The sequence below is a fragment of the Rhinatrema bivittatum genome, chromosome 8 (assembly GCF_901001135.1).
Source record: "Rhinatrema bivittatum chromosome 8, aRhiBiv1.1, whole genome shotgun sequence".
Lineage (NCBI taxonomy): Eukaryota > Metazoa > Chordata > Amphibia > Gymnophiona > Rhinatrematidae > Rhinatrema > Rhinatrema bivittatum.
This window is the reverse complement of record NC_042622.1, coordinates 228,267,590-228,285,246: the sequence shown is the minus strand read 5'-3', so window position 1 is coordinate 228,285,246 and position 17,657 is coordinate 228,267,590. Positions and strand designations below refer to the sequence as shown.

The window sequence follows — 17,657 nt, the reverse complement described above, 5'->3', positions numbered from 1 at the left end:
ATAAGGAGATTAGCGCGTCCAAAACGCACATCCAAACCAGCACGTAGTCAATAGCGCTCATCGCATGTAAATGCCATGTTGACGAAGCTATTAGCTTTTCCCCCCTTATGTAAAAAAAATAAATGTACGCCCGACGTGTACATTTTTACTCTCAAAAATGAATGCCAGCCCCGGAGCTGGCGTTAAGTCTTGAGGAGCCCCAAAGGTTAACAGAAAAGCAGAAAGTAAGGAGTAACGTAATAAAAAAATACATAAAAAAAGTCAAATTTTACAAGTGTCTGTTTTCCTAACCCGGGGCACAGCTACTTCTCCTGAGCATCTGATGACGAGGAGGCGCTAGGGATGCACAAATTTCCCCTAGCGCCTCCTTTTTATTAACACAGCGGCTCATTTGTCTACGGGATGGGCGTGCATTAGGTAAGCGGCCACTGAATCATGAGCACCCGTTTTTCACGCACGGATATTGCATCGGCCTGATTGTGTGTTAATGTCAGCAAATCACCCCTGTGCTCCACAGAGATTTTATAATCGGGGCATCATCTTATGAACACAGCCAGTTTTCTGTGAATGATTCTGATTTTCATAGTTATTAGAACCATAAACAAAGCAAATTCTAGGCTGAAACCACCCCTCCAGCTTAGGGAGACTCTGATGCAATATAAGTAATTATGTTATTGGATGCGTTTGCTGTTGCTTAAGCACCTTTGGCGAGCACATATCTCCCCCCGCCGTCACACAGAGTGATCGCTGGCAGGAACCATGGTGCCAGGCTTCATTAGCGTGGCTGCTGTCCAACAAATGGATCATGTTCCAGAGTGCCTCCTCTCTCACAAATGCTTTACTACAGCAGAATCTTGCAGGCCTGCGAAATACCGCATGAGGCTTCATCTAAGGGCAAGAGAGGCAAACTGCTCCTTATAATGGAGACTTTTATAAAAGGAGGCGCCAGAGTATTTTCAGTAAAACACTCCAGGCAGAATATATTGCCAGCTTGGCAACAGCAATGAAGGAACCCCAAAAGACTAAACTCAAGTCAGTAAGGTAAACACATCTGGAGCTTGTCTTCCCCAGGAGCTTGGAGGCGGATTCCCCAAATTTGCCACACACACACACACACAGGGATAGGTGAACATCTGTTGCTGGATCTTAGTTTTGCGTTTCCCCTCTCTTCTTCCTCTCCCCTTCACTGCCCTCCTTTTCTTCCAAGCTGTAGCTGTGGTATTTTAAGCCCTTCCTGCTGCATGTCATATGCTGCAGAATGATAAATGAACACAGGGACCCAGGTGGGTCCCTAAACAGCCTTCTTATGCTATATTTAGGGCAACAGCTCTCCAGCCTCCCCCCCCCCATATGCAGCGCCACAGATACGATCGCTGTCAGGAAAGGGACTAGCGAGAGAATGACCCATCCATGATCCGCCCCACGGGCTAAGGAGACCACGTGACTCGACAATGAACCACGCCCTCCCTGATCATGCACTAGCCAATGGCACAGGGGCTTTTCCGGTGCTCGACGGCGTCACCAAGCCGTTCTGCCACCTTGGAAGTATATTAGGAGGATCCAGCCCGGGACATGGGCCACGTGGTGCGTTCGGGTAAAAGTCTCCTGAAGGACAGCGCTGAAATTTCTTCATTAGCGCATGAAGCTGCTGCTAATCCTTATCATGGGAAGAGGGAGAGAGATGAAATAAGAGGACCCTGCTAGGGATGTGCTGGCATTTTTAAAGAGCCATGAATACAGCAAACGAATGTTAAGTCGTTTGGTGCCCCGTCCCATCCGAAGCCACAAAAAGCTAAAGCAGTATCGTTTACCTCGTCTCAGCGTGCACTAAGTGCAAAATGAAATAAAGGACGTGCCTTGGGAAAATACAACATGCAGTACCAAACAAACATTTTCTTCCATGCACACCTCCTAACTTATCAGCAAAAGGCTGGATTACTCTTCCCCAGCACGATTATTCTCCAAGGCAATAAACCGAGAATGAATGAAATGGGAGAGAATGAATGAAATGGGAGCGAAGGCAAAGGAGACGAATTACCAGTTCTGGAGGGAACTGCCTGTAAAAGGAAATAGGGCGGGGGCCGTCCAGAAAAAGGCAGTCAAAATAGAGCAGGGTGTGCATCAAAAGCCCTATGAGACGAAACTTGACCTAATTATGTATACCTTGAAGGAGAGGAATACGAGAGACACATTCAAATACTTCAGAAGGTATAAACATCACACAAGAAGCAAATCATTTTCAGTGGAAAGAAATTTCTGAAAAAAAAAGACTCAGGGGATAGACTCAAGAGTAACAGCATAAAATCTTTCTTCACAAAAAGAGTGGTGAACGCAAAGCAGCCTGGGAGAAGCCCAGATGATCCCTGATTGTGAAGAAGTGTGGGCAAAGCTAAAGATTGGCTGGGGTCTGTGGCATCACAAGAAGGAGTTATGCATAAAGATTGGACCTGGCCGTCCTTATCTGCTGTCAGATTCTCTGCTTCCATGCAAAATGTGGCGGGGTGTCCTGTCCTGTCATTGGCAGGAGTTTTTCTTCAGGCAGGAGTGATTGTGTCCGTTCAGCAGTAAACTGATGGCTGAGAGGGAGAATAGTAAAGCTTCTGAGATTTAGTACTCTAGTTTGACTTTGGTCCAGACTGACACTGAAATCAAACGAGTTGGCAAGGGAACATCCAAACCGGTACTAAAGGACCAGAGTGGCTCTGAGACAATTACCCAATCAAAACAAGGGCACAACTTTATTCTCCACCTACACTGGTGCTGGGGCACTGGCTTGCAGGATAGAGTATTCCCACTACCCTGCTGGGATATTGCATCAGAAGGGTATTCTCCAATGTCATGCTGAGACCTAGGTCAGAGGAAAGAATGTATCCTGATATTATTTTGAGACACTGAGTCAGAGGAAAGAATGCCCCCTATAACACCATGGCAGGACTTTGGACAGATAGAGTGCCTCTTCCTGAATTATCAAAAGCCCTTCCTGCAGCTCCCTGTGTTCATGGGAGGTCTCACATTCAGGTACTGGTCAGGCCCAACCCAGCTTAGCTTCCAAGATCTCAGAGGACTGGAATCCAAAGTGACATAGATAAACAGACCCACTAGTACACGTCCCCTCCCCCACCCACCCACAGTCCTTAGAATTCATATTCCCATTACCTGCTGAGATGTGAAGCTCAGAGCTGGGTTTGTGAGCTCGATTTTATCCTGGGACTTTTCCCTGGCGAGTCGGGCTGCCTCTTTCACCTCTTGGAACTTCTCTGCAAACTGTATGCAGGCAGGAGAATTGATTACCACATGCCAAACAGGAACCTAACATCATGGCTTCACAACAAGAGGGTGGACCAGCTGAGAAAACAACTATACATGTTGAGATTCTGCCTCGCTTGGGACTAGGCTGAGAACGCCAAACTCACTCCATCTGTGGAACAAGTCAAATTTGATTTTTTGGCTCTAAGAGGTGAAGTGGTACTACATTAACCAAGCTGACCAACTCAGCTGGTTCTCTCCGCCACTGTGATCCTCAATCTGTGGGCCAGGACAGATTCAAAAATTGGCTAAAAGAACACTTGCGTATGAAGAAAGTAAAATTAAAGAAGCCATTCTAGTAAAAAAAAAAAAAAAAGCAGTATAAATAATTCAGTTGCAGTTAAACCAAGCCGAAGATCCTCTTGGCTGCTGCTGCTGATTTAAAATTCAGGAGCAAATGTTAGCACCTACAGTCCTTGAGAGCTCCTTCTACTTATCAGCGTCCTTTAAAATGAATTTAGTAAAAATGAGGTACTGCTGTGTTGATCTTTATCAGAGCCCCAACAGGATGTCACACTGATACATGTAAAGCATGAATACAGCTTGGACAGCTGAAAAGCAGACCTCTATCAGAGCCCTGTGAGGTGTCACTCATACATATAGTGTGTGAATTCAGCATGGACAGCTGAAAAGCAGACCTCTATCAGAGCCCTCCCTGTGAGGTGTCACTCATACATATAGTGTGTGAATTCAGCATGGACAGCTGAAAAGCAGACCTATCAGAGCCCTGTGCAGGTGTCACTCTGATACATATAGTGTGTGAATACAGCATGGACAGCTGAAAAGCAAACTTGGGGAAGGAAATTTTTAAGTGCAGGTGTGTTATCTCAATAAAAGGCTCTCAAGTTTTAATGTAAGAGGGAATACAGAGAGAAAATACAGTGTGACAAAAAAAAAAAAAAAAGAGCAAAGACATCTTGGAATAAAAGCAAAAAAGGAAGCCATAGTGCCTAGAAATGTTGATGAATCTGGCTAACCCTGCTGTTTCAGGCACCTCTAGAGAACTCAGGAGGCACAGACACAAGCAGCCAGACTCCAGTGTTTCTGTGCTTCTTTGGTTTTTAACATAAGGGAAATGGTCAGGTCAGCTCTCCTATTACTAAAAACCTCCAAACCCTGCACATTCTTCAGCTCTCACAGCACAGATCAGGCCTCCACATTTCTGGCTTTTGTAGCAGAGAGAGGGCTACAACCTTCTTAGCCCCTAAGGGGCCGTCCGATGTATCTGAGCCCCAGCACAACCCAGGCAGCCTAGGGAGGATGAACGGACAAAAGGTGGCATCCCCAGGAGAAGGGAGAGGATGGGGTGACCAGGGCAGCCAACCTCTGGGAGGGCTAAACAATGCAAAATTGATCTCCCCTAGCCACAGTGAAGGAGTTTGTTCAGTATTAGGGGTGCTCAAGCACCCACAGAGCCAGCACCTATGGGGGGGCGACAGCCTTCAACCTTACCTGAGAAAGATGGTGCTCCGAGGCAAAGCCCAGCCCGTAGACGGTATTGGCTCTGCTGTCAGCCCACTGGCCAAACTTCTGCGAGGTTTTGGTGAAGGTCATGTTGGGGGTTATGGTGCTATTGATGATAGCCTGAGAGAAGATCAGGAGAGGAAACCTTTAGCATACAGACTCCTGGCTATACCCCGCTGTGTTAACGTTAGCCAGAGAAACACCGCTGAGAATCGGGGCTTATTATCTGGCTTAACTTAGCCAGATAGCCGACTCCACCCCGAGTTAGCTGGAGAAACAGTTATCGGGCCATCTTGAGGACTGTCAGTGCAGCGGATTCTCAACTCAGACAAATGGCGCTGAATGTAGACCTCAGAAATTATTTGAAGGGTAAGAAACAGTACTCGTTGCTCCCGTTTGCATTTTACCTCTTGGAGCAATTCAGATCCTCATAATCAGCTGAGGGCTGGAAGAGAATTCCAGCCACCCCTCAGCCCTGCCGCCTTTCAAACCATATGTGACATCTGCCAGCAAGGGCATCATCTCCACGGGCACGGACCCGAGAGATCTGAACAGAGTGGCCCTTAAAACCACACACCTTGGCCGAGTCTTCCTCCATCAACACTCAGAAAGCTAGATACAAGCTTTGCCATAGCCTCAGGGAATCTGCACAGCCAGTGGAAAGGGAGGCGACAGTGTGTGTGTGTGGGGGGGGGGGGGGAAATCAACAGGTGGGGGTTTTTTTTTAACCCCATGGCCCACAAGGAGATGTAGTCCTGCTTTTCTTAGGGGAATATGAATTTCTAGTTGATGTAGGCTATGGGGTGAAAAACAGGCCTGCTTAGAAAACTTGGAGCCAAACTGGCGAGCCTAGGACTGGGGCTTTATTCACTGGTAGGGCGATACAGTACAGTGCACTCTGCTGTTGGACGCGCGTTTTCCCTTACCCCTTATTCAGTAAGGGGAGGAAAACGCGCGTCCAACCCGTGGCACCTAATAGCGCCCTCAACATGCAAATGCATGTTGAGGGCGCTATTAGGTATGCACGCGGGATACAGAAAGTAAAATGTGCAGCCAAGCCGCACATTTTACTTTCAGAAATTAGCGCCGACCCAAAGGTAGGCACCGGGAAAGTGCACAGAAAAGCAGTAAAAACTGCTTTTCTGTGCACCCTCTGACTTAATATCATGGCGATATTAAGTCAGAGGACCCGAAGAGTAAAAAAAGTTAAAAAAAAAAATTTGAATTCGGCCCGCGGCTGTCAGGCCGAAAACCAGATGCTCAATTTTGCCTGCGTCCGGTTTCCGAGCCCGTGGCTGTCAGCGGGCTCGAGAACCGATGCCGGCAAAATTGAGCGTCGGCTGTCAAACCTGCTGACAGCCGCTGCTCCTGTCCAAAAGGAGGCGCTAGGGACGCGCTAGTGCCCCTAGCGCCTCCTTTTTCCCGTTTTTACCGCCCGGCCTAATTTAAATACAGAATCGCGTGCACCGGCAAGTGGCCGATGCGCGTGCCAGGAGAGCAGGCATTTGCCCGCTCTCCCGCGGACTTTACTGTATCGGCCTGTGGGTGATGTAATTGGCCAAGACAAGGTTTTCTTGGCTAGACGTTAACCTGTGGTGTGGAAGAGGCATGCAGGGAACCCAGTGTAAAGAGAAACCTGAAATCCCTCTGGGTACCTTGGTGCCGCCCACGCTGATGATTCGGTAGACGTTGCGTGTAGCATCATAGAAGTAGGACACTGTGACCGCATGCTTGCTGGCTGGGATCCAGTTCCTTTTCGTGGCAGGATCGATTTGGAAGACATGGGCTCGGGTGCTGAAAATCGGCTGCTCCCTAGAACAGGGACAAAAAGGGACAAGCGGGTAACACTTTGCTTCCTCTGGCTGAGCAATCCACTCAACCTCATACCTATTTTCTCACAAAATTGTTAGGCAAAAAAAAAAAAACAATAACCCCCCAAAAAACCACACATTGGCATTTATTTGAGGATCCACTATAAATATGGCCGCCAATGTGCTTCTTGGATTTTTGGCCACGCCTCTTCTTTTGCATATTGGGAGGTGAGCTCCTATTGGCTGTGTAATGAGGATGAGGCGAGAAGTCCGGTGAGAGACGCATAGAGGCAAAAATCAGGGAAAGAAGTAGCAGACCTCAGTGGGGCTGATCTAGGGATGAAAATTACTTTGATCATTTCAAATTTGAAAAAAAAAAAAAAATCATTTTCAGACAACTTCTGGGGTGGGGGGGTGGGGGGAGAGGATTCTTGCCTCCTCACCTCAGGTTCACTAAACAGGCTGATCCGCTCCTAGTTTTGTCCCATTGCATGCACGGATTTGCAGCTCTGATTCTCCCACCCCATGTCCTTCAGAAAACCAGGACCACTGCCGCTTTAAATAGCAAAGCTGACAGTGTCCGCTGCTGATGTCCGAACCAGCCTGGACGTCGACTGGCACTGTAAACCTGGGGCAAATACCAGACGTGCACTGAACAGATCTCAGCAGCAGGGGCCTGTGGCATTTTTAATTTATTGTATTGATATTCCGCCTTTCAAAGTGGATTACATTTAGGCACTGTAGGTATTAGTGAGGGCAGCTGGCTGCCAACACCTGAGAGGATGTTTCCGGGGAACAGAAAGGTGCTCCTACATTTCCGTAAACACTCAGGATTAGATGAAATGCTCTACGCTACTTCTCTCGCTGCCCCCCTTCCAGGCCCTCTCATCCTCCATCAGATTTGTGACTTACGGTCGGGGGCCGGATTTAAGATTTTATCACCCACAGGCAGAGTGCCATGGCAGCTCCCCCTTCTGAAGCTGTGCTAGCACATGACCCTAAAGCAAACAGAAGCAGGCTCCCTTTTTGATCTGAATATTTGGCATCCTAGGCTGTTGCCTGTGTCTAAATCCGGACCAGCTTATGGCACTGTGAACACTGATGGTGCTGTATTAATAGTAATTCTTATTGTAGGACTGTGCAATGATCTGTAGAATAATTATACATTTTTACTACACCTCAGAAATGCAACAAAGCGTCCAGCTGGCTTTTTCCATGTCACAAGACAAAGAACAGATCTGACTGCACTTCTGATTGCTGTAAGCTGTGGAGTGTGCCTGCACTAGGGCATTAGTGTGTACAGAGGGCTGTACACCGTGCCTGGGATTTGCATTCTGGTCTCAGATCTTTTCTCCCAAAGAAGGGGGTAAACAAGTTTTGAAAGGAGGAGCAAGTCTATCAGTCACTACAGCCTCCATCCAGGGCAAAAGCATCCCAGTGTAAGCCGAATGGAAAAACAAAAAGACATAATACAGTACATAGGGATGGCTGTACAAGTGGTGAAAGCTGTTAGTGTAGCTGCATTTAAAAAAGGTTTGGACCCGTTTCTGGAGGACAAGTCCATAAACTATTATTAAGGTCACATGGACTTGGGGAAAAGCCACTGCTTATTCCTGGGATAAGCAGCTTGGAATCTGTCTGACCCTGGGGACCCTGCCAGGCACTTGTGACCTGGATTGGCGACACTGGGCCTGATGGACCCTTGGTCTGACCCAGTATGGCAAGTCTTAAGTGTTTATGTTCTTCAGTTACTGGCCAAGGTAGGGCCAGATTTAGTAGGGGGCAATAAAAAGGGCAGTTAGTCAGGTTACATAAGTTTTGAAACAGAGAATCTTTTGTCCAAGGATTTAATCTCCCGCAACTACCAGGAGAGAAAAGAAATTCCATAGAAAAAGGAAACACGCAGGCAAAACCTTCACAAAGCAGCCCCAGGGAATGACCCGGGGAGGTGGTTGAGCCCGGGGGCCTGGGCCCCTCCCCCCTGTGCAGTCCTGTCCTTGCTTTCTCCTGCTGCTCACCTGCATCTGAAGCCTGCGTCTGAAGCCTGAACGTTCGTGCGTGGCCTGCCGGCAGATTACTGGGTGCCCCCCCATTCAGACTTTAGGGGGAAGCTGGCAAAGGAGGATGCAGATGCAGCTAAGCCCTGCTGGGGGGAGGAAGAGGACGAGGCTGCTGCTTCTGAGGGTCAGCAGCAGGCAAAGGAGGACTTTGCTGAAGACGGGCAGGACCCTGGCAGCTCTGCCAACGGGAAGGGGCCGGGGTGATTGCCCTGATTCGCTCCTCTGGGAGATGGCTTTCTTTAACTTTTCTTTTTGTCTAAACTTAAATCTGGCTCTACATGGAGGAGGAGTATCCTCATAGTTGGAAGAATAGGACGAGAAGCCCGGGGTCCCTCCTCTCCCATTCCTCCTGACCTTGGATAGGTCACTTTATCTCCCATAGCCTCAGGTATCCACGTGTGAGCTCTTTGGGGAAGGGTCTTACTGTTCCAGAACTCTTATCACCATTATAAAGGTGCTGCACATATCCAGTAGTGCCACACAAATGAGAAATATTCTTAGCACATTAACTAAAGACAAGCAGTGGCTAGTAGTCAGAACAATGGCTACGAATCAGAAAACTTCCCCCACTGATGCTGCTTGTAATTTTGGGTAAGTCACATTACCGTCTGTGGCCTCAAGTACCCACAACTGTAAATTCTTTGGGGGGCATGGACTTATTGTATTAATGCGTTATTTGGAAAGGCAGGTTTAAGGTCCAAAATTATTAGGATGCTTAAAGATGCTGCATTATACCTGCCCTGCGATACCCACTTGAACCAGCTGCATTTCTGCAGGATGCAAAAAAACCAAAACCAAAAACCCGATGAGATGGTGCAGAACGGGCTTTGAGGGTACAGAGCACTGAATGTACCCCCCCAAGCAGGGCAGGTTCTGAACCCAGGGCCCATACTTCCATGAGGCAGACTAGGCCGTCATCTGGCATGCTAAAATGACAGAGGCAGCAAACTCCTGCCCGGAGGGGCGCCGTACCCAGAGCCACTGCCACTGGAAAGGGAGTGCTAGGTTGGAGGAGGGGGCTGCGTGACGGGAGGTTCGCCTAGGGCACCAAATACTCTTGCGCCGGGCCCTGTCTGAACCCTTTCCCTAAACAGTGTTACCTAGATCAGGCCTCCGTGGGATCCGCACACACGATCAGGTTATACTCGGCAGACCCCCCCATGTCCATGAACGCTCTCACTCAAGTGGCCATCCCAGCCCCAGGGCACTTCTCATTACATTATGGTCTTAATGGTCAGCTCTTCTAACGAAGCCACACGTACAGCTTAATCAGAATCCCTCCTGGCTGGGAAAGGGCAGAAGAGAGACTCTCTAAACTGTGTTTTCAGGTGGTCTGATAAAAAGTTTATTAATCCTGGCTGACAGTCCAGCTCCGTTAATGGCACTGAGGCTTGAGACGCCATCACAGAACCTCGAACAATAAAAATGGATTTAGTAAGGAGTTGGCCTGCTGCCATATTAGCCCTGGAGACTGCCTGGGTTGGGCAAGGTGGTGGTCAGATCCTGGAACAGTATCTGAGCTCAGAGAGGCTCTTCTGACTGCCTGACCTATTCCGTTCCCGGAACCTTCCAGCCCCAGAGGTTCTGCATCCCCGTGTCCACTCGACAGGTCCTCCAGGGCTGGAGGTGGTTCTCTGCAACCCTGCACCCCTCCTCTGAAGTGACAGGCTCTGGCTCCCTGCCGGACGGTCCTATACAATCCATATCTTTAGTAAAACAGAGCTTTCCTGGAAGACCCTTCTTCCCTTTTGCCAGTGTCCGGCCGTCCCCTTTAACCTAGTTTCTCCGAGACGTGCATGGAGTTGTAGTTTACAAGAGAGTGTGCCTTGTGCTGGGGGACATCTCCGTGCCTGGCCTGCAGCCGTCCAGGGTTATTTTTAGAAATGGGATTTCTTGCAAACAAGGCACACTCATCAGGCCACAGCGAGGGAGAGGAAAATGTCCTCACTTTGTATTCTGCTGGGTGCACGGAGGAGTCCTGGAGCTGGGTGAAGCCGGCGGGCCCCCACTGTTCCAGGAAAGGGAAGTGGCACGACAGGCCATGCTGCAGGGCCTTCCTGATGCTTTCATTAGGAACCTGGTGACCTTATAGTCGAGCATGCAAGCACAGAGCGATGAATCACGGGACCGTGAGCGTGTGAACCAGCCCAAGTCGCTGTCTCTCCCCGTGCCTAGGTGCTAATCCCCAGGTCTGGGGAACCCTGGGCTGGTCAGTGGTATTGAGTCAGACAGGGTCCAGCTGGCATCTCCACCAGGCTTTGAAGAGATGGGGGGGTGTTTAGGTGAGGAGCCAGACACACAGGAACTGAACTTTCTGGCTGCAAATGTCATTTTGAATACATACAAAGTTCACTGTGAGAAGAAGAGCTTAAAGTAAAAAGTACTTATCTCGCTGCTGACATTAGTTAGAAAGGTATCAGTCGGTCATTGGCTCAGGCTAGGAGGACACAGCAGTTAGGTAACTGGCTTAGCTGGGCGGGCTGCTTTCCTCCTTCCTCTCAAGTCTTGCTGGGCAAAGCCAGGCCAGGCTCCCTTCCCTTCCCTTCCCCGGGCTGGGCTGTGCCAGGTTCCTGGCTCTCGCTGGCCCAGTCTGGGCTGCCCTCCTCCAGACTCACTGAGCCGGGCTGGGTTCCCTTCCTCCCAGTGCTGACGGGGCTGGGCCTGACTGAGTCAAGCTGGAGTGGGTGCGCTGGCCGTGCGGCACAGTCTGGGCCAGGCCCGCAGTGATTCATTTCCCAGGGAAGGAAGATGCCAGCACCTCCTCTTTGGAAGGCAGGAGCTGGCTAAGTCGAGGAGGGTTTAGCTCAGCGCGTGACGCTTCCCTTTGTAGTGAAATTCAAGTCTTTATTAAGGGTTCACTTTATTTACGATGGAAGATGCGTGCGTGTGTGTGTGTGTGTATATGTGTGTGTGTGTATATGTGTGTGTGTGTATGTGTGTGTGTGTGTATGTGTGTGTGTGTATATGTGTGGGTGTGTATATGTGTGTGTGTATATGTGTGTGTGTGTATATGTGTGGGTGTGTATATGTGTGGGTGTGTATATATGTGTGTGTGTGTATGTGTGTGTGTGTGTATGTGTGGGTGTGTATATGTGTGTGTGTGTGTGTATGTGTGTGTGTGTATATGTGTGTGTGTATGTGTGTGTGTGTATGTGTGTGTGTGTATATGTGTGGGTGTGTATATGTGTGGGTGTGTATATGTGTGGGTGTGTATGTGTGTGTGTGTATATGTGTGGGTGTGTATATGTGTGTGTGTATGTGTGTGTGTGTATATGTGTGTGTGTGTATATGTGTGTGTGTGTGTATGTGTGTGGGTGTGTATATGTGTGGGTGTGTATATGTGTGTGTGTATGTGGGTGTGTATATGTGTGTGTGTATGTGTGTGTATGTGTGTGTGTGTGTGTGGGTGTATGTGTGGGTGTGTATATGTGTGTGTGTATGTGTGTGTGTGTGTATGTGTGTGTATATGTGTGTGTGTATATGTGTGGGTGTATATGTGTGTGTGTGTATGTGTGTGTATATGTGTGTGTGTATATGTGTGGGTGTATATGTGTGTGTGTGTGTGTGTGTGTGTGTATGTGTGTGTGTGTGTGTGTATGTGTGTGTGTGTGTGTGTGTGTGTGTGTGTGTATGTGTGTGTGTGTCTCCCGAGTGCGTGCTTGCAGTATGTCTCTCTCGAGTCGCCTTGGCCACCCTCTCGGTGGTCGAGGGCACACGACACGGCCATGGCATCTAGCCTCACCCAGGTCGCTATTGGTTGGCGGGGGGGGAGGGGGGGTCACAGTTCCTAGCTGTAGGGACCCCTGAGGAGAAGGACAATGCAGGGTAGGATGAGGTCCGTAGGGGCAGGCACAGGAGAGGGAATGGCAATTAGGTCAGGACAGGTAAGGGATGGAGGAGGCAAAAAGGGATAGATGGGGGGGGGGGGGGGGGAGCAATGAGAAGGCGAAAGCTGTAAAATTGGCAGAGCAGGAAAGAAACATGGAAGTCGGCAGGAAATTCTTGAATCCCCCCACCACACCCAAAAGTTGTCATTCGGTGGCTCCCGATAGCATACGAACCAGAGCTAAGGTAGGGTTTTAATCGCAGCAGCAAGGCCGTGGCAACGCGCCAGCCAAAGGGGAAAGACACGGAAAACAGGGCGTCCAGGCTGCTGGTGGGTGTGGGTTTTAATTTGGTTCAAACAGATTCGCGTACTCGGACCACAAATACTGGGCGGCTGGTGAAGGTGCGAGCACAAGGTAAACAAAAATAAAAAGGATCCAGGCCAGGAATATGACAAATATACAATGGGGAGGACACAGCACAGCGCGGCCGTCCCAGGCCCTTGCCATCTTACAAGGAATGGCTCAATTAGGGAGAAAAGGTGGATAATAATATTAATAATAATGTTCCCTGTTGTAAGTGCATTTTGGTATCAGAGTTAAGAACATAAGAACATAAGAAAATGCCATACTGGGTCAGACCAAGGGTCCATCAAGCCCAGCATCCTGTTTCCAACAGTGGCCAATCCAGGCCATAAGAACCTGGCAAGTACCCAAAAACTAAGTCTATTCCATGTAACCATTGCTAATGGCAGTGGCTATTCTGTAAGTGAACTTAATAGCAGGTAATGGACTTCTCCTCCAAGAACTTATCCAATCCTTTTTTAAACACAGCTTTACTAACTGCACGAACCACATTCTCTGGCAACAAATTCCAGAGTTTAATTGTGCGTTGAGTAAAAAAGAACTTTCTCCGATTAGTTTTAAATGTGCCCCATGCTACCTGTTATGCTAGGTATTCGTTAATACATTTTTGAGGTGAATTAACACAAATGGAGGGCTGTTTATTTGGGAGGGGGAATGTGCAGTATGTCGGTGTTATGCTTTTTGTGTATATTTATGTGTGCAAAAGTTCCCTTCTCTGGCCCTCTCTTCTGGATAGTGTTCAACCCACCTTGTGGAGCTTCTTTTAACTCCACTAACGGCTGGATCTCCTCAGGGAGCTCTCGTGTCCCGCAGAAGATCAAAATCCCCAGCACATCAAGATCAGTTTTTCACACACACACACACCCACGAGGGTGCGCTCTCTCTCTCTCCCTGATTTGTTGGGCAGAGGTGGATTATATATTACCAGGCCGATGCAATATCGGTGTGGGGGAACGGGCGTCCTCATGCTATGTAAATCGGCTGCCACGGTAAAAAGGAGGCGCAGGGGGAAATTGTGCGCCCCTGGCGCCTCCTCGGCAGCGGGGGGCCCAGGAGAGGGGGCTGTCAGTGGGTTAGGAAAAGGGACGCTTGTTTATTGAGCGTCCCTGACCTGCCGACAGGCACATTTTTGTTTTATTTTTTAAAGACTGTCCTCCTTTTTGTTCCTCCGACTTAGTATCGCCACGATATTAAGTCGGAGGAAATACAGAAAAGCAGTATTTTCTGCTTTTCTGTACACTTTTTTGGGCTGCTCAGAAATTAATGCCTGCTCCGGGTAGGCGATACTTTCCGAGAGTACAAATATGCACGTTGGGCACGCATTTTTTTTTTTTTAAATTGGGGGAGAATAGCTATTAGCCTCATTTACATGCATTTACATGTGATAAATGCCATTAGCTTCGCGAAGGGTTGGACGGGCGTTTTGGACTCACTAATCCCCTTATAGCATAAGGGGTTGTGGATGCGTCCAAAACGCGCACCCAACCGCAGGTTAACCAGTGCCCTCGGCTGGGCGCTCTGTATTGCATCGACCTGTATCTGCCTTGAATCTACTCAGGTTTCACTGAACTAAAAAAAAAAAGATATCTTTTTACAATGCAAGGGGCAGAAATAGCTAATGTGGCTTCTTTACCAGCCCTAAACTCCCCTCCCTGGCTTCACCCTTAACCTCTTCAGCTAGTCTGAAGCTGAGAAGCAGAGCTGCCGATACAAAGTTTCGGTGACTCTGGAGCCAGGGTGTGCCTGACCCGTCCCTGGAGAAATGCCAATTCAGGAATCTTCTAAATTCACAACAATCAGTCAAGTAAACCTTAAACAAAGCACTGCGCTTGCCAGAACTTGTAGCCCGAACCTCTCGCTCTGCAATGCTAGCCTCAGAGCACGAACCAAATGAGCTGAAAGGAGCCAACCGAAATGGTGTGGGAAGGATGCACTTGACTTAACCAAGCCTCCGCCGCAGCAAGGGAGAGGTTTGCCATCCACGGGTGCGTCACAAGTGGAGCAGGTGATGGGAAGGATGATGGTCTTCCCGTGGCAGTGCCAGGCACAGGGTGAGAGCAGGGCAGAGAGGCGGGACAGGGTTTGAGAATGGCCGAGGGTCTGGCTGCTGGGGCCACAGCCGGGGCTAGCCTAATACCGTCTGTGCTCTCTGGGATAGGCTGCATGAACACCAGTGCTCGTTGGGCAGGGTTGAACAAGGAAACAATCCCCGGGGCCCCAACAAGAGCCCAAGTAACAAGCTAGAGGCAGTCAGACCAGTGTTTTCTAACTCTCTTCTGGAGGCACACCTAACCGTTGAGCTCCTGTGCGTTTGCAAATCTCTCTCATGCATATTCATTATGGATGTCCTGGAAACTCGACTTGTTAGGTGTGCCTTCAGGAGAAGATTGAGGAAACACTGAGTTAGACTACACATCTGCAAAGCTGAAGCTCTGGGTTCCAGTCCCACCACAGACACTAGTAGCTGTGTAACTTTCAGCAAACCATCTAACTTCCTTCATCTCAGACTTTGATTCTAAGCCAGTGCTTCACAACCCAGTCCTTGGGACACATCTAGCCAGTCAGGTTTTCAGGATATCCGCAACGACTATGCAGGAGATAGATTTGCAAGAACTGCCTACATTATATAGAAATCTATCTCCTGCATAGTTGTTGCGGATATCCTGAAAACCTGGCTGGCTAGGTGTGCCCTGAGGACTGATTGAGAAGCACTGTACTAAACTCTTGGGTGGGGCAGGATTTTATAATCATGCGACTTATCCTGTACAACCCACCACACGCTATGCCAGGGAGAAGACTTCTTTAATCAAGTGGGATAAAATCTCCAAAAGTTAAAAAAAAAATGCTAATCTTCTGGCTTTGCAATATGATGTGCACAGACTAGGAGAGAGACCTAGGGGTGATAGTGTCTGGGGACTTGAAGGTGGTGAAGCAATGCGACAAGGCGATAGCTAAAGCCAGAAGGCTGGGCTGCACAGAGAGAGGAATCACCAGTAAGAAAAAGGAGGTGGTGATACCTTTGTACAGTCCTGTGTTCAGTTCTGGAGCCCATATCTCAAAAAGGACAGAGACAGGATGGAGGAGGCTGCCAAGAGAAGGGCGGCCAAAATGGTGTGGGGTTTGTATCAGCAGACTTATGAGGAGAGGCTGAAGGATGTGAATATGTATATATATCCTGGAAGAGAGGAGGTGCAGGGGAGATATGATGCAGAGCTTTAGATACCTGAAAGGTTTTAATGATGCATGAAACTTCAAACCTTTTCCTTTAGAAAGCAGACAGTAGAACTAGGGGGTCACAAAATTTAATTCTGGGAGGGGGGGGGGGGGGGAACGACTCAGAACCTGTGTCAGGAAATATTTCTTCATGGAAAGAGTGGTGGATGCTTGCAGTGCCCTTCTGGAAGAGGCGGTGAGGAAAAAATAAAAAATAAACGAATTGAAAAAAGGCACGGGATAAACACCGTGGATCCCTAAAGACTAGGGTTGGAAATTAAGAAAAGGGTGCATGGGGATGACCTGCATGGAGCAGCGGTTAGGACCCTTAACCAAAGTAGCTTTCATGATTTTGACGCAATTGCAACCTCGCTCTTCACTTCAATAGCGGGGGTAAAAGAGGACTTGGATTCAGACGACAGCTAACATCGGGCCCTGACGTTTGTGGTTCAGGGTACTGATATGCAGACATCAGGGAAAAAGCACAGGACTGCTTCTACGGCCAAGTCCAAACGCAAAGCGTGTTCAAGCAGCAGCACTGTCTGAATTATCAAAGCTGCTCACCACATAAAAGGTTTACTAGCAGTATTACTACCCTTAACCTGGGGGGGGGGGGGTAACCTGCACAGAGCGGCAGTTACTACTATAAAAAACTTGCTGGGCAGACTGGATGGACCATTTGGTCTTTTTCTGCTGTCATTCCTTTATGCCACCCACTTACAGTTAGGCCTCCCCATGTCTGCCTTGGAGGCATAAGCACAACAGGAACACGAGACAGAGGAATCCACTGTCACAGCAGACCTATCCAGGAAACAGACCCCCCCTATTTTGCCTTCTCAGGAGGCCCCCCAATTTCCAGATAACTGCAGGTGGTACAAGAAACTCAGCGACAGTACGGCAAGGTTTGTTTGCTATTGCAATGTGTGTGCACAGGGCACATTCTCTATGTGTGGCTGGGAGGGCGAATGTGTGTGGTGCATGTGCTTGGCTGGCTGCATGCATGCAATGACCATGGCTGGTTGGGTGTACTCGAGCAGGTAACGGCTCTGACTAGCTAAGGGGAGGGGGAGGGTAAGGGTACGTGTGCGATGCATGAATCTGATTGGGTGCACGTGTGCAGTGTACATGCCCGGCCTGGTGTACGCACGCACTGCATGTGCCTGGCTAGGTTGATATGCCCATGCAGTGCACATTTCTGGCTGGGTGTATGGATGCAGTGCACATGCTTAGCTGGGTGAGTTTATGCATGTGGTGCATGCGCCTGGTTGGGTACGTGTGTGATATAAATTCCTGGCTGGGTGCTAAGAGGTTATGCATGCGCATCCAACCGTGGGTTAACTTGGGCGCTAGCCTGAGTGCAGAGTATTGCATCGGCGTGTACAGGTGCAGACACAGCTAGGCACCTATACTAAGCATGCAGCTAATAGCTCTCATCACTATAAAGTTGATGCCTAGTAATCTATTATAACTAATGTATTTAATGTATTTATCATATGTATTAACGTTAATATATTCTTCTTAATTCTTCCTTTATTTTCCCTCTCCCTCCCCTTCCCTGTTTGCATTCCCTGATCCAATTTTTCCTTGTTATAATCTCCTAATGTCCTTTCTAA

The 17,657-nt window shown here is 48.7% G+C and overlaps 1 protein-coding gene across 1 annotated transcript in view; it reads right to left on the bottom strand.

Moving 5' to 3' along the window:
* The window catches only part of LOC115097808 (homer protein homolog 3-like), a 37,804-nt gene that overhangs the window by 15,742 nt on the left and 4,405 nt on the right, over positions 1–17,657 (bottom strand). Inside the window, 3 exon segments of the mRNA XM_029613890.1 lie at positions 3,157–3,264; positions 4,759–4,890; positions 6,426–6,582. Coding sequence (XP_029469750.1) covers positions 3,157–3,264; positions 4,759–4,890; positions 6,426–6,582 — 397 coding nt within the window.